The sequence below is a fragment of the Tiliqua scincoides genome, chromosome 2 (assembly GCF_035046505.1).
Source record: "Tiliqua scincoides isolate rTilSci1 chromosome 2, rTilSci1.hap2, whole genome shotgun sequence".
Taxonomy (NCBI): domain Eukaryota; kingdom Metazoa; phylum Chordata; class Lepidosauria; order Squamata; family Scincidae; genus Tiliqua; species Tiliqua scincoides.
In genome coordinates, this window is record NC_089822.1 from 251453792 (window position 1) to 251467191 (window position 13400).

Sequence of the window (13400 nt, forward strand, 5' to 3'; positions counted from 1 at the left end):
GCTTGGTGGGGTCCAGTCCAATGGATGGCGAATCACACATGTCCCAGCTGGTCTTGGGGGCCTTGGTGTCAACCAGCAACTCAGCCAGAGCATGCTGGTGTCTCCTGGGGGTTTGTGCCATTTCTTCAGTTGATTGATACGCCACTGGGATGGTCATACTCCACATTATACCTCATTGGTGTAAGTAGCTTTTGTCACAGGAAAAGGCCCAAACCACCCAGGGAACAGAGTGTTACAGGTTGGTTGGCGACTTTCAGTCTCGAAAGACTATGGTATAAGCCTAAAGCACCCAGTATTCCCAGGCGGTCTCCCATCCAAGGACTAACCAGGCCTGACCCTGCTTAGCTTCTGAGATCAGACGAGATTGGGCATGTGCAGGATAACATGTTATTGTCCACCTCCAACCATCTGTATTTTGCTGTACGGTTGTAATATCAGCCTGCTCAAGGTGCTGGTTGGCCAGGATCTGGGCTCTTCTTGACCTGCCCGCATGTCCCTCAGGAGAGAAATTAGCTCCTGAGGCTGCCGCCATTATAGTAGTTCAAAGAGTGCAAGCCCCATGGAGGCCTGTGGGGTTTTGCAGATAGTAAAAAGAATGGCTTCCAGCCCTGCCCTTTCCAATCATGACACACTTGGTGGTGAGGGTAGCCAAGACATCATGGTAACCTGGCTGCCCACCACACTTTGTACTTAGCTGTGCTGCAAACCAGTAGCAGGGCCAGAGAATCCCCCCCAACTGGGTAAGATTCGCCTAGGCAACCTGTTTTCCAGCCTATCATGAAAATTGCTGATATTTTTAATCTGCCACCTACTTCTTCCTCATGTACCTGTACATGTAATGTGTGAATAGCTCTAGTATAGATACCGTGCAGATAAATCAACTGGATCATTACAAGGGGCAGGAATCCCTAAAGGAAAGGCTAAACTGCATTTGGGGGTATTATTAGTTTTTAGAAAGAAAGAAAAAGCAAGCCATAGAGGCTTAAAACTATGTAAAATGTGTGTGTGTGGGAGAGAGAGAGAGAGAGAGAGAGATTTCCAGGACACCTAGTACAGCTGACTGGGAACAGATTCCATACAGATAACGATGTTCTTCACAGAGTCAACTTAGAGAATGGGGATAGCCACAAGCTTAGATGGCTTTAAAAAGGATCGGATTTATTCTAGTGGAAAATAGCATTTCAATGCCTAGTAGCCATGATAGCTAATGGAACCTCCATGAACAGGTGCAGTATACCCCTGAAAACCAAATGCTGGAGACAAACAACAAGGGATAGTCAACACCTTTATGGCCTGCTTGTGAGTTCCTTCTGGTGAATCAGTGAGGGCTTCTGTATGGGTATTTTGTTCATTGTTGATATGAAATTTCTGGGTATATTAAACTACAGTGTGCTCAAGTGACATTAACAGCTGAAAAAAAATACTATTTTGATAAAGGAATGATAACTTTTCATGTCGTGTTTTTCTTTTGCTATTCTCTCACAGGTCTGTCTTACAACTGAACCTACTCCTGAAGATTAGAAAATGAACTCAGCAGAAGCAGAAAAAATTGCCAGCATTCAAAACAACATCACAGTTCAAGCAGATATGGTTGAAATCAGTATCGTGGATACACACACTATGACCGATCTGGCTGTAGTTCCCAGAATCGTAACCACCACTTCCGAAACCACGTTTGCCAATACCTCTGAAACCCTCATCACACACCATCCTCGCTCCACTACCAGCTCTCAAAACCACATGAGCACCACTCTTGTGAATAATACTACTGCTTTGGGAAAAACACCCAGCACAGCTGGCCACGCAGATAATGTCACTTTTGGAAACAACCCTATCAGTATCTCTAAATCCACGTGTGGAGATGTTGTCCCACACAGAGAATTTTCTACTGTTTCCAAGGATGTCACTTTGGATACTCTTAGAAATGTTAATTCTACTGTTTCTGGAAATATCTCTAGTAAGGAATATGTCACTAACATAAGCTCTGGTGACAACATTACTATCAAGGAAACTAAAACAGTTCTTGGAAATATCACCACAGACAACACCTACGATACTGCTCCTAGAAATATGGCTACTGATGAAGACAACACAGACAGCACCATCACTGCTACTCCTGAAGTCCACTTCATTCCTACCATTGTCCTAGGAGATGCTGCCAATGCCCCTGCCTTAAGGGAGATAGTGCCTGTTCCTGAAGACATTAGTAATATCACTTCTGGGGAGAAGCTGAACAGTTCAGTCTTTGGAGATGCCTTCAATGCTTTTTCTGATGGAGACCCAGCTACCTCCTTTGGCTCCACTACTGTCTTTGTGAATACCTTTGGAAGTAAAGTAACCTCAACCCCAGGGGACTACACCACAGGCGAAGGTGACAGCACTCTGGTTCCTGAAGATGTTATCAACAGTGCTCACCCTTTCTCTGACCCTGAAGAGGTTTTCCAAACCTCCTTTAAAGAAACGTTTCCCATTAGCTCTGAAACCATCACTGTTCTCTCAGAGGGTGTCACTGACAACCTTTCTACTGTAGATACTTCGACCATTTCTAACACATTTTCAGCTATGTTTCAGTTGCCTTCAACTGTTGTCTTTGGAAACACTGTCAGCCTCTCTGATGGCAACAACACTGCTGTTGAGGGCCTGTACACAACTTCTGGCTCCAGAGGAAAGCCTATAGAAGGGAACAAAACAGAGTGTGAATCTAGAGACATTGGCTGGCCTCCCTCGGCAACCATAATCACTTCACCTGGGGGCATACCCAATGCTTCCACAGATGGCAACTTGAATACTTCTGGAAATATGACCACTGCTGTCTCTGTGGGGACCATCCAGTATGTTTCCACAACAGGCAGTGGAAACACTTTTGCCATCACTGTTGGAGAGAATGCCACAGCTTCTGGAAACATCCCCACCACTCATTTAGAGACTGACCCCTTTAATGAGCCTGTCTCTGTTATACCTGGAAATGTAACCAGTATTGCTAGTGCCGGAGGTGCCACAACTGTAAAACCTAAAAACATGACCATTGCTCCTGTACACATACAAACCATGGCTGCTGTGGAGATCCCCACAAACCCTGGAAATGCCAGTTCTACCCCTGGAGAAACTGCCACTGTGTTATCTTCTGGAGACGTCACGATGACTGCCATCCCTTGTAAGGAAGCAATCACTGATTCTGAAAATTTTACCATTACCATGACTCCTAGTTCCATTAGTGGAATTGGGAATCCAAAAGCTACTCAGTACATCGCTGACACAGATTCTGGAGACAGCATAACCACTATTGCTGCTGCTCCAGGAAGTGCCATCCAAACCAGTGCCCATGGAAAGGACTCCAATATCATCACTGGAGAGGTCTTGAGCACTACCCTTTTAAAGGCCTGTGAGGAAACCACCACCATTGTTTCTTTTCAAGAAAGCACTGCCAATTTTGTCCCTGTAGTTGCTAGAACTACAGACACTCAAGGAAATGCATTCAGTAGCATGGACGAAAATGTCACCAGCTGTGAATCCTCTGTTGAACCTGAAGATGCAGTTGGCACTACCTCTGATAACAACACAACCATTGGCGACAAGGTCACTGTTGTTGACTTTGGAGAAAATACTGTCACCTCTTCCTCTGGGGAAACTGTTGCTACATCCCAAGGTATCATTTCACTTGTTCCTACCTATGTTACTGCCATCATTTCCAATCAGGATACTATTGGAACTCCTGCCAAAAGAGAATTTGGAGAACCCCCAGAAACCATTGAGGGAAAGACAACTACAGCTTTTAGAGATGCCACCATTACTCCTGGGAACACTGCCACCACTGATGTCACTAACACAATTCCTACAGATATTGTTGCCAGTGTAGTTGCTAGAGGGGCTACTGCTAGGAATGCAGTCACCATCCTGGAAGACTGTAATACCATTTCTTCAAGTAGAGCTGCCCTTACCCCTTCTCAGAATAGCGGTGCTACAGCTTTTGAAGAAGGCACTGCCGCAACCTCTGGAGATGTTACTGAGTCTATGATACTTGGAGAGATAGCTAGAACTCATGTGGAGAATACTTATGCCTCAACCATTACCCACAGCTTTTCTAATGCCTCCGAGAATACCACCTTTACCTCCTTAACCCCTGGACATACCACCTCATCCATAGGAGAGAATACTACAAACACTGGTTCCAGAAATGTCACCCGCTGGGATGTCCCCACTTCTGCTGTGGGGGACCTTCCAATTGCTGTTGCTGAACAATCTCCCATTCTTAATGGGACCACAACTGATTTCCTGTCTGAAGACCCTGAAAGCATCATCACTTTAGGAGATACTATGAACAGCCATAATTCTACCCCCATCAACACACCTGAAATGGTCACTAGCATCTCTGATCCAGGAGATGTTCATCATACCATCACTTCTACTCATGGTGACACAGCCGCAACTGCCCCTGGAAAGCCACTGACTTTTGTACATTCTAGCATCACCCATGTGACTGAACCAAAAAGAACAATGAGCAGTTTAGAAGAAAGTCAGACATTGAGTAAGATTACCTCTTCTGTTATGACCATAGGAATTCAAACCGGCACCAACAATGGTGGGAATACATCTCTAGAAGAATCAATAACTGCAGTCCTAGGCCCCACTTCCTCAGATGATCTTATTCCTGGGGTGTTCAGTTTTTCCAACGGAAAGCCCCTCCTTGACTCCACCAGCACCCATGGAGATATCTCTAGTGAAACAATTGGTCCTGGCACCACTTCTACCCACAATACGGAACAAGGTAGGATTGTGAGTGTTGTTCCTTTTGATAGCAAACCCCCTTCAGATGCTGTTGCGCTTGTTTCTGGGGATGTCCTACCAGCCTCTGGGCCTGTTGCTAACATTTCTTTGCTCTCAAGAGAAATCAGCACAAATGCTCTGGACGATGCTACCTCTACCAGCACATCTGACTTTGCATTCATAAACAAAGCTAACAAGGGGAGCAGATCCACTGACCCCAATGTCAGCCCTAGAAGTGCAAGTGCAGCTGCCTCCATTCCATGTGACACCACCACTTCAGCCCTTGGAGAGACGGTGCCTGTAGAAGAAAGAATTACTTCTGGGAATGCCAAAAGTATGATCACACCTCTAGGAGAAGCCAGTGACCAACCAGGCAGCCACTCAAATACTGAAGCTACCACCTCTACTGTGTCATTCAGCATTATTGCAAATGCCATCCATGGAGACACCGAGTGCATCGGTGAGTCATTCACTTCAAATCTTGACCTAATTTCAACATTAGGGGATACTTCCAGGATGCCTGAGATAAATGTTGCCTTTGGAAATTCCATGGCACCCACCAAATGTCTCCAAGGAACCAACATGCCTGTTGCCACTGAAGACATCATTAGAAGTGGAGCTATGACTAGCATTGGTATCTCTCAAGACCCTAGTGTCATCACCTTTGCTCCTGCAGATGAGACTACACCAAGGACAAACATCAGCGATTCTAGGGATAGTATTGCTATAAACACTGCTAAATACTCACCCAACACAAATAATGCCTCTGTCATGTCTGCTGGAGACAATACAACAGGTATAACTGTTGACAAATATATAATCACCACTACCAAACCCTCTGGAGATATCACCACTAGTGCTGGAGACGCTATCTCAGTCCCTGGAGATAATGCCACTGGTGTTGATGTTCTAAGAGATACAACCACAACAATGGTCCTTGAAGACATTCACACAACCATTGTTGGGGAAACTACCAGCCCAGAAAACAGAGCTATATTTAGAAAGGCCTCTGGCTCTAACACCAGTGAAGAGACAGTGATGCCTGGACAGGTCACCACAGCTATACTTGAAGACATTGGAACCCAGAATGAGAGCTCAGCTTTCAAAACAATCACCTTCCCTGGACAAACTTCTAAAACCACAGTTAATTTCATGCCTGGAGTCAACCTTGTTGATAGAAATGCCTCCAGTGCCACTTCTAGGCCCTCTACACTTAAAGAAGAAGCCATTTTGATCCTTAAGGATGCTCCTGCTCCTGCCGCTGTAACCGGTGAGACTGACATTTCCCAAAGGCAGACTAGTTCCCCACAGAAATCAGCAGATGTTAGCTCAAGTCCTACCTCTTTAGAAGACTCAACTCTTGAGACTTCCACTGACTCAAGACAAATTATCTATCCTCTCTCCACTGTAATTTCTGTCCGCTACTCTGGAGGCACCACAAAAGAGGCATCAGTCATTGGGACCAAGGATGGTATTGCTGAGGCACAAACCCCTGAAATCACCACTTTGCCTGAGGAGACTCTCAGCCCTTGTACCATCATTGCATCTGAAGAAGTCAACCCTATGGTAGTCCCAAGTAACAGTGGACAGTCCCTCACGCCTGATATGACTATCTCAGGAAAATATGCCACCACTGAAGCCACAACTGCCCTTGGAGAAATTACTTTTCCTGAAGTTTTCACTGCCCCTGATGAAACCTTTGCTTCTAAAAGCACCACTATACAGGCCCCCATATCCAGATCTGTCAGTAACCCTTCTGAGGCCTCCACCTATGCGGTCATCATCTCTCCTGCTGACATTTCCATTCTTGACACTACTTTTTTCTCTGGTCAGACAGCTGCATCCCAAAATCTTTCTTCCAACAAATGCATCCCCCCTGAAGATACTTCTGCCATCACTACCAATAGTACATCTTCCCCTGAGAACATCACACCTTTGGACAGTGATAGACCTGATGAGGCAGTTACTTCTGGGAAGATCAACATCAACTTCTGTAGTGAGCCACTAAGACCCAGAGCTATCACTGCCTCTGCAGAGGACCTCATATTTGAAGACGTTGCTACCAATGCATCTGGAGACTCTAACACTCCTGACAATATCACACACTTTCCTGAAAATGCAGCTGCTACAATTGCGGAAGTTGCCGCCATCGTCTCTGGAAACAATAGCACTGCCCCTGAAAATCCTCTCAACAACACTACCCTTGGCAAGTCCAATTACAACTTTACTAGAGTCACTTCCACTACCATGCAAGGAGCCCTCAACATTGCTGCTGGAAGGTCACCCACTGCCAAGCCCAAAGAGACCATTGACACTAACATGACGGAGAATAGTGCTAGCACTCCTAGACAGATTAAGACTGCTCCAGAAGATGATCTCATCATTGCCCAAGAAAAAAGCACCATTGTATCCAGCAAGATAACAGATGAGACCCCTGTGGCCACAAGAGAGACCAGTGCTCCAGAATGGATCCCCACTGTCACCTCTGAAGAGACAAATATTGCCATACTTGGGGAGACCACAAACCCCACAGCTAGAGAGGCCACCATAGCCCTAGGTGAGATTGTAGCCTTGAGTCCTGGAGAGACACCAGAGACCACTGATACCTCTAGAGATATCTCTACTTCCATGGGCCAGAAAAAAGCTACCACCTATGAAGATGCCTCAGCTGCGTCAGAAAACACGCTTATTGGCACCCCAAGGAAAGAAGTTTTTAGTTGTTCAGTAGAGATCCCCGCTTCCGATTATGATGTCACCATAATTATTCACAGAAAGACATCAAAGACCCGCAACACTGCCAGATCTGGATTGAGTTCAGCCATTTGTCCTGGGGAGACTCCTACTACTGTCTCTGCGAAAGCTACCACCATCCACAGAGAGGCCTCCCCTACTGTAATTCAAAGGAACGTTCCCATTGCTCATACCCCTAAAGAGTCTCTCATGGCTGTGCCCAAAGAGATTACCTCAGTGTTCCAAGGGAAAATCAGTACTGTCAACCCAGGTAAGCAGAATCCAACCTGAGCTCTCTGTGCTAGCTGTTCCCTTGCTTCCAGTTCTATCTACCCTTTGCCAAAGCCCCAAATGATCTTTATACAGCGTAGTGCCCAGGACTCCATTGAACTTTAGGATAATGGTATGTGATTGGGCAAGTACTGTGAAGCCAGATCTCTGGCTGGGAGGTGGTATTCCCTCCAGTGGCGACACTAGGAGGTGCGGGGGGAGTGGTCCGCAGCGGTGACGTGCACAAGGGGGGTGATGCGCACTTGCGGAGTGACACACTAAAATCGCAGTGGTTAGGAGTAACCCCATCATATTATATACCGTTGGATGTGGAATTTCGAGCAGAATGCAATGCAAAAACCCAGAGTGAAATATTCCCTTTCTATCAAAAGTTATGGCCAAAAAACTGGAGAACAAAAAATGCATCAATCTCTATGGAAAGTGAAAGTGAGCCGTATTGCACGTTTACTCATGAGTAGGCAAACTTGCCTTAGTTTGTCGGAAAGGGCAGGCTGAGAGGAATCCAACAACACCAGAATGGTTGTGTTCCAATGAATGCAGCCCCCAAAAACACCTGAGAAGGAAGTCCCTCCCTCCAAGCAGATGAATGTATTGAGCCCTATGGAAAGCAAAACTAAGCCAGAAGGTCACGTTTACTTGCAAGTAAACATGGGGTGTTGCCCCGCACACTGCATGGGGGTGACATGCTGGCATCCCTCACCGGGTGACGCGAACCCTAGTGACACCACTGCCTCCCTCAGCAAGCACAGACAATTGCTGTGCGGCTGTGAGCTCTTTCCTGACATCTGTCCAGTTCAGATTTTGTGTGTCTGTTTTAACATGTCAGGAGATAAAAAGTCCCATCCCGCTTTACCAGTTTTGGGCAATTGTGTGGACTGACATCATAAACAGCTTTTTAGGGCCATGCTTCTGCTGGAGCAGCAAATGGGATTTCTCAGCAACACATTTATGCCCAAACTGGTCATATTTAATTCTGGTCAGGAAGAGTTGGGGAAGAAGGAATAAGAGAGAGCTGAGTGCAAGGAAGGGGCTAGGCAAAGGGTCCCAGAGAAGATGGTGGATCTATTGGCCAAAGTCCAAGGGTGAGGTTTGTTTGGGGGTCAGGTCATAGAGCTGGAGCTCATCAGGAGCAGTTGGGGGTCCAATGTCAGGTGTGAAGGAAGAATGTGAGGTTGAGAAAAACAGGAAGGTATAGGTTGGTAATATTAACAAGGTTAAGACAACAACCTTAACAAGGAAAACAAGGATGGTGGAAGCCTCATTGTGGTCCATCAAGCCACAGGATGAAGTAGGGTGGTTGGGGAGTGGGCTGTAATGTCCAAATGATCAAAGTCCATCACACTTGGGTAAAGGTGATCCCAGAAGGCCTAAACCTGGCCTTGACTGGCTGTGATGCAGTTTCTTCTCTTATTGGTAGTTTATATAATCAACAGTGTACCACTTCAGGATACAAGTGTAAAGATGCACACTGTATTTGAATGTTCCCCAATGGGAAACAACCCTCTTTCATATAGAAAAATACCATGATGGAGAGAAGATTAAGCTGAACCCTTCTCCCCTGTATTTGCTATACAGGGAATACTATCCATCAGGATTCAGACATGCATTCTCTCCCACTTGCAGAATGGAGTGTTACAGTCAGGGATCAGTGCCTGAAGGCCTATGCAGAAGGTCCCTGGTTTAATCTCTGGCATTTCCCAACTAACTTGACTCAGTCCTATGATTGATGACTGAAAGGTTCATGACATGTACTGTGCACACTCCCAGAGTCTCATTATTGCTTCACGTGACCCAAGATTGAACCAAGGCACTGAAAGAAACCATTTTCAGGGTTCCACAGGGCAAGAGCTGACTCTGAAACGTGGCAAACCAGCAGAGATTAAAGAACTCATCCTGTCTCTTGCTTGCAGTTGTATCTCCACCATACTGGTTCATTTTGTTCCTTGGATTCCTGCTCATGATAGTCCTGGTGGTCGTTGGACTTTGCATGGTAAGCATGAACACACCACATGGATGATGGCTTTTAAGATCTTGTATTCCTAGGCTAGTAAGTTGGGCTTCTGTAAGTAGATGGAAAATAAATAAAATAATAATAAAACTTTATTTTTATCCCGTCCTTCTCCCTAACGGGACCCAGGGCGGCTAACAACATATTAAAAAAACAGATTTTAAAAACATTAATACATAGCAGATAAAAACATTTAAAAACACATTACAGAGGCCATAAAATCTAGGTAGATTGCTAGGTAGATAGAAAATCCTCCCTCCTGACTAAGGAAGGCAACTTTTTAAATAGGGGTGCAGTTGGGGTGGCAATTTGGGCCCCACTGTCACTCTCTACAAGGATTGTCATTTGTAGCCCTTTTCACAACTTTGATGCGCAATATGCAGTGATTTTCTTCCGTCATAAAAGATGATAAATGAACCTGCATGGATATCTAAATCTGAATTTATTCATACCATGCATAATATGTTTCCTCAAATCATATATAACTTTTTACGTTTTGTAAATAATTGAAGTGTACGGGGTCAAATGTACTGCAACCAGGCTTTGTCTAAACTGGGGGTGAGAAGTAAGGCATTAAGCCCAATGGGATTGGAAACTTGCTTTTCTAAAAAATGAAAGCTGTTATATCAGGTTGCTGTATCATGTACTAGAGATGATACTGGATTTTATATTTGCATGGTACACACTCATAGATGTCCACAAAGAGCTACTTATTAATTAATAAGAGCTCCCTGTTATTATATCCAACAGGGACAGTGCTAGGTTTCAGAAGTTCCTGGACGAACTGCCTGTTGGCACCCTCCTAAATAGATGGACCTCCTATGAGGTCCTATGCTCCACTCCCACCACCACAAAAGGTCCTTTTGTAGCTCATCAAGCCACAGGGTCAAGTAGGGTTGTTGGGGAGTGGGCTGCATGGTCCAAAGGCCTGGATCAGTTGACAATCACTGATCTAAGCCTTAGAACAGAAGAAGAAGTCGAATGACAGGACTTGAAGGTTCTGTTCCTTTGGCCTTGAAATGGGTGTATTATATAATACAGGGACAGACAATATATATAATGTATTATATAATAATACAGGGACAGACTGCACTTGCTCCCGGTGTGGAAGGGATTGTCACTCCCGGATTGGCCTTTTCAGCCACACTAGACGCTGTGCCAGAACCACCTTTCAGAGCGCGATACCATAGTCTTTCGAGACTGAAGGTTGCCAATAATAATTATATAATACTGAATATAACATTGATTTTCTTCTTTCTGTGTGCCTCTCCCAGGTCATCTAGCATACAACCTTCTTCATCATGGCCATCTCATCAGCACCATAATCCAACATTAGCAAGCTTCAAAGCATTTGTCTCCTGTTAACTATGGACAGCCTGAGAAAGGATACCTTTGAGAGACTTTGGAAGAGAACCTGTGGAAAAGAATGTGATTTTTTCTGCATTAGTTTGCCAGTTGCTCCACCCCAGAGACAGGCAGTAAGCAGAACTGGCAAATGTCTACTTACTTGCAGGCTAAAAAAAATTAAAGGCCAGCAGTATTGCCTTTTCTAAGTAAGTTATAGTCTACCGGCTAGCTTCTTGTAGCATATAATAAACTCCTGCTTGTTTTTCCTTCTCACGCCCCCCCCCCCACAATCCCTCATAAATTCATTACAAGAAACAGGTTTGTGATGTTATATTCATGTTTTTAGAAAATGTATTTGGTAACCTGGCACATGACTCAAGATGGCATATTTAGAAAGGTAATTATTAGTATTGACCAGCAGAGGGCACAAAAATAACACAACTGCTTGAAGTGCTTTCCCAAATAGAGGCATTTCTGAACTATTTGGTCAAGTGAAGAGATCACTTGGCGACCCTTTCACCCTTTGAAAGGTGACCCTTTCTCTAGAGCAGTGTTTCTCAAACTGTGGGTCAGTACCCACTAGGTGGGTTGCAAGCCAATTTCAGGTGGGTCCCCGTTCATTTCAATATTTTATTTTGAATATATTAGTCTTGATGCTACCATGGTATGTGACTGCAGTTGGGGAAATGTGACAGATCTGTACTTTTAGCAAGCTACTATGTATATTCTTTTAACAATGATAGTAAATGGGACTTACTCCTGGGTAAGTGTGGGTAGGATTGCAGCCTAGCTTTGTTAAAAATGTTCCTGCTTGATGATGTCACTTCTGGTCATGACATCACTTCTGGTGGATCCTGACAGATTCTCATTCTAAAAAGTGGGTCCCAGTGCTAAATGTGTGAGAACCACTGCTCTAGACTTTTGTAAGCTTAATTGTTTGTTAACCTGCTTGTGGGCATGTGGCTATCTTAGACCACAGATCCTGCCAGTGCACTGGGGGCACTGTGTTGTTTACCTATGCATGCATGCATGGACAGTGTGTGTAAAAGAGACAGAAATCAGAGTTGCTGCAGTTGATTGTCCAGAAGCAATTCTGAGGAACTGCAAGAATATACTGTGTGTTTTTAATATGGGGTGGGGGGAAATCAATGCCATTCAGAGAACTAATACAACCTGTCTGGATGTCTCCCTACTTGGCTTCTACATATCTACCTAAATGGATACTGTAAAAACATCTGTCTCCAGGCTCTCATCACAAGGGAACCAGTTGACCTTTTAAAAAGGTTACTACTGTTGTGAAGTAGAGACATCAGCACACTTGACATGGCAAGTCACACAGTCAGTGTGCCAATCCCTCTATTACAGTGGCTCCCAAACTCTTTAGCACCAGGACCCACTTTTTAAAATGCCACTCCATCAGGACTCACCTAGGTTTACCAGACTTTTAAAAAAAGAGATCTAGAAAGAAAAATTTTATTTATTTATAAGTAATAATAACCAGGAAAGAAGACCATCAGATATTTCCCTATATTTATGCATGCTTGCAAACTGCAGGAGCTCTTTGCAAGGTAATTAGCAGCTGCCATATATGATTTTTGAATGGGGCTCAAGGCAATTAGTTATCTGATCTTTCCATCACCTTTTGGCGACCCACCAAAAATCAGGCTGCGATCCACAGTTTGGGAACCACTGCTCTATTACACAAATGACACCCCAGCAATTACAGAGGCTCTTTGACAGTTGCACTGGAAAAATTAGAATCTCCTATAGATCCAACCAGGCAATTTTAGTCTTCTTGTAGGATTGCCAGGTTTTTAATCAGCCACTGAAGCTGTACCTTTTTAACAGCCACTTAACGTGCAGAATTAGGTTTGTCTCCATACTGTAAAATTTCTGCACACCAAGCTGGTCAAACTGGTTTTTCTTCTCTTCATTTGGCAGCAGCACTAACCTTAAAGTGGAAAAAGTACTATAAATATCGCAAATTCTGTTCAAAGTGAGGGTTTCTTCCAAGAAAAGGAAGGAATAGCAAAACTAAACAAAGGCAAATGATGAAAAAGAACATACTGCAAATATTTTTATGCCTTGTCTTACTCTAAACAGGCAACTTAGCTTTGTAGGAATCATGAGATCAGAAGCTGCAGAGGTGCTAGAATTCTGTGGATGTAATAAGTGTTTGTGAATATCATGTTTAGCCTTAATACAGTTGCTCACCCACAATAGAGATAGGACAGTGATCAGCTACCAAGGCTTTTCTATT

The 13400-nt window shown here is 44.4% G+C and overlaps 1 protein-coding gene across 1 annotated transcript; it reads left to right on the top strand.

The window, feature by feature from the left end:
* The first annotated feature begins 2070 nt into the window (after positions 1-2070).
* On the top strand, positions 2071-11076 carry MUC22 (mucin 22). The gene is made up of 6 exons (XM_066613071.1): positions 2071-3646; positions 4556-4765; positions 4886-5224; positions 6602-7765; positions 9696-9775; positions 11068-11076. The coding sequence occupies exons 1-6, from the start codon at positions 2071-2073 to the stop codon at positions 11074-11076; spliced, it is 3378 nt and encodes a 1125-aa protein (XP_066469168.1).
* The last annotated feature ends 2324 nt before the right edge of the window (positions 11077-13400 follow it).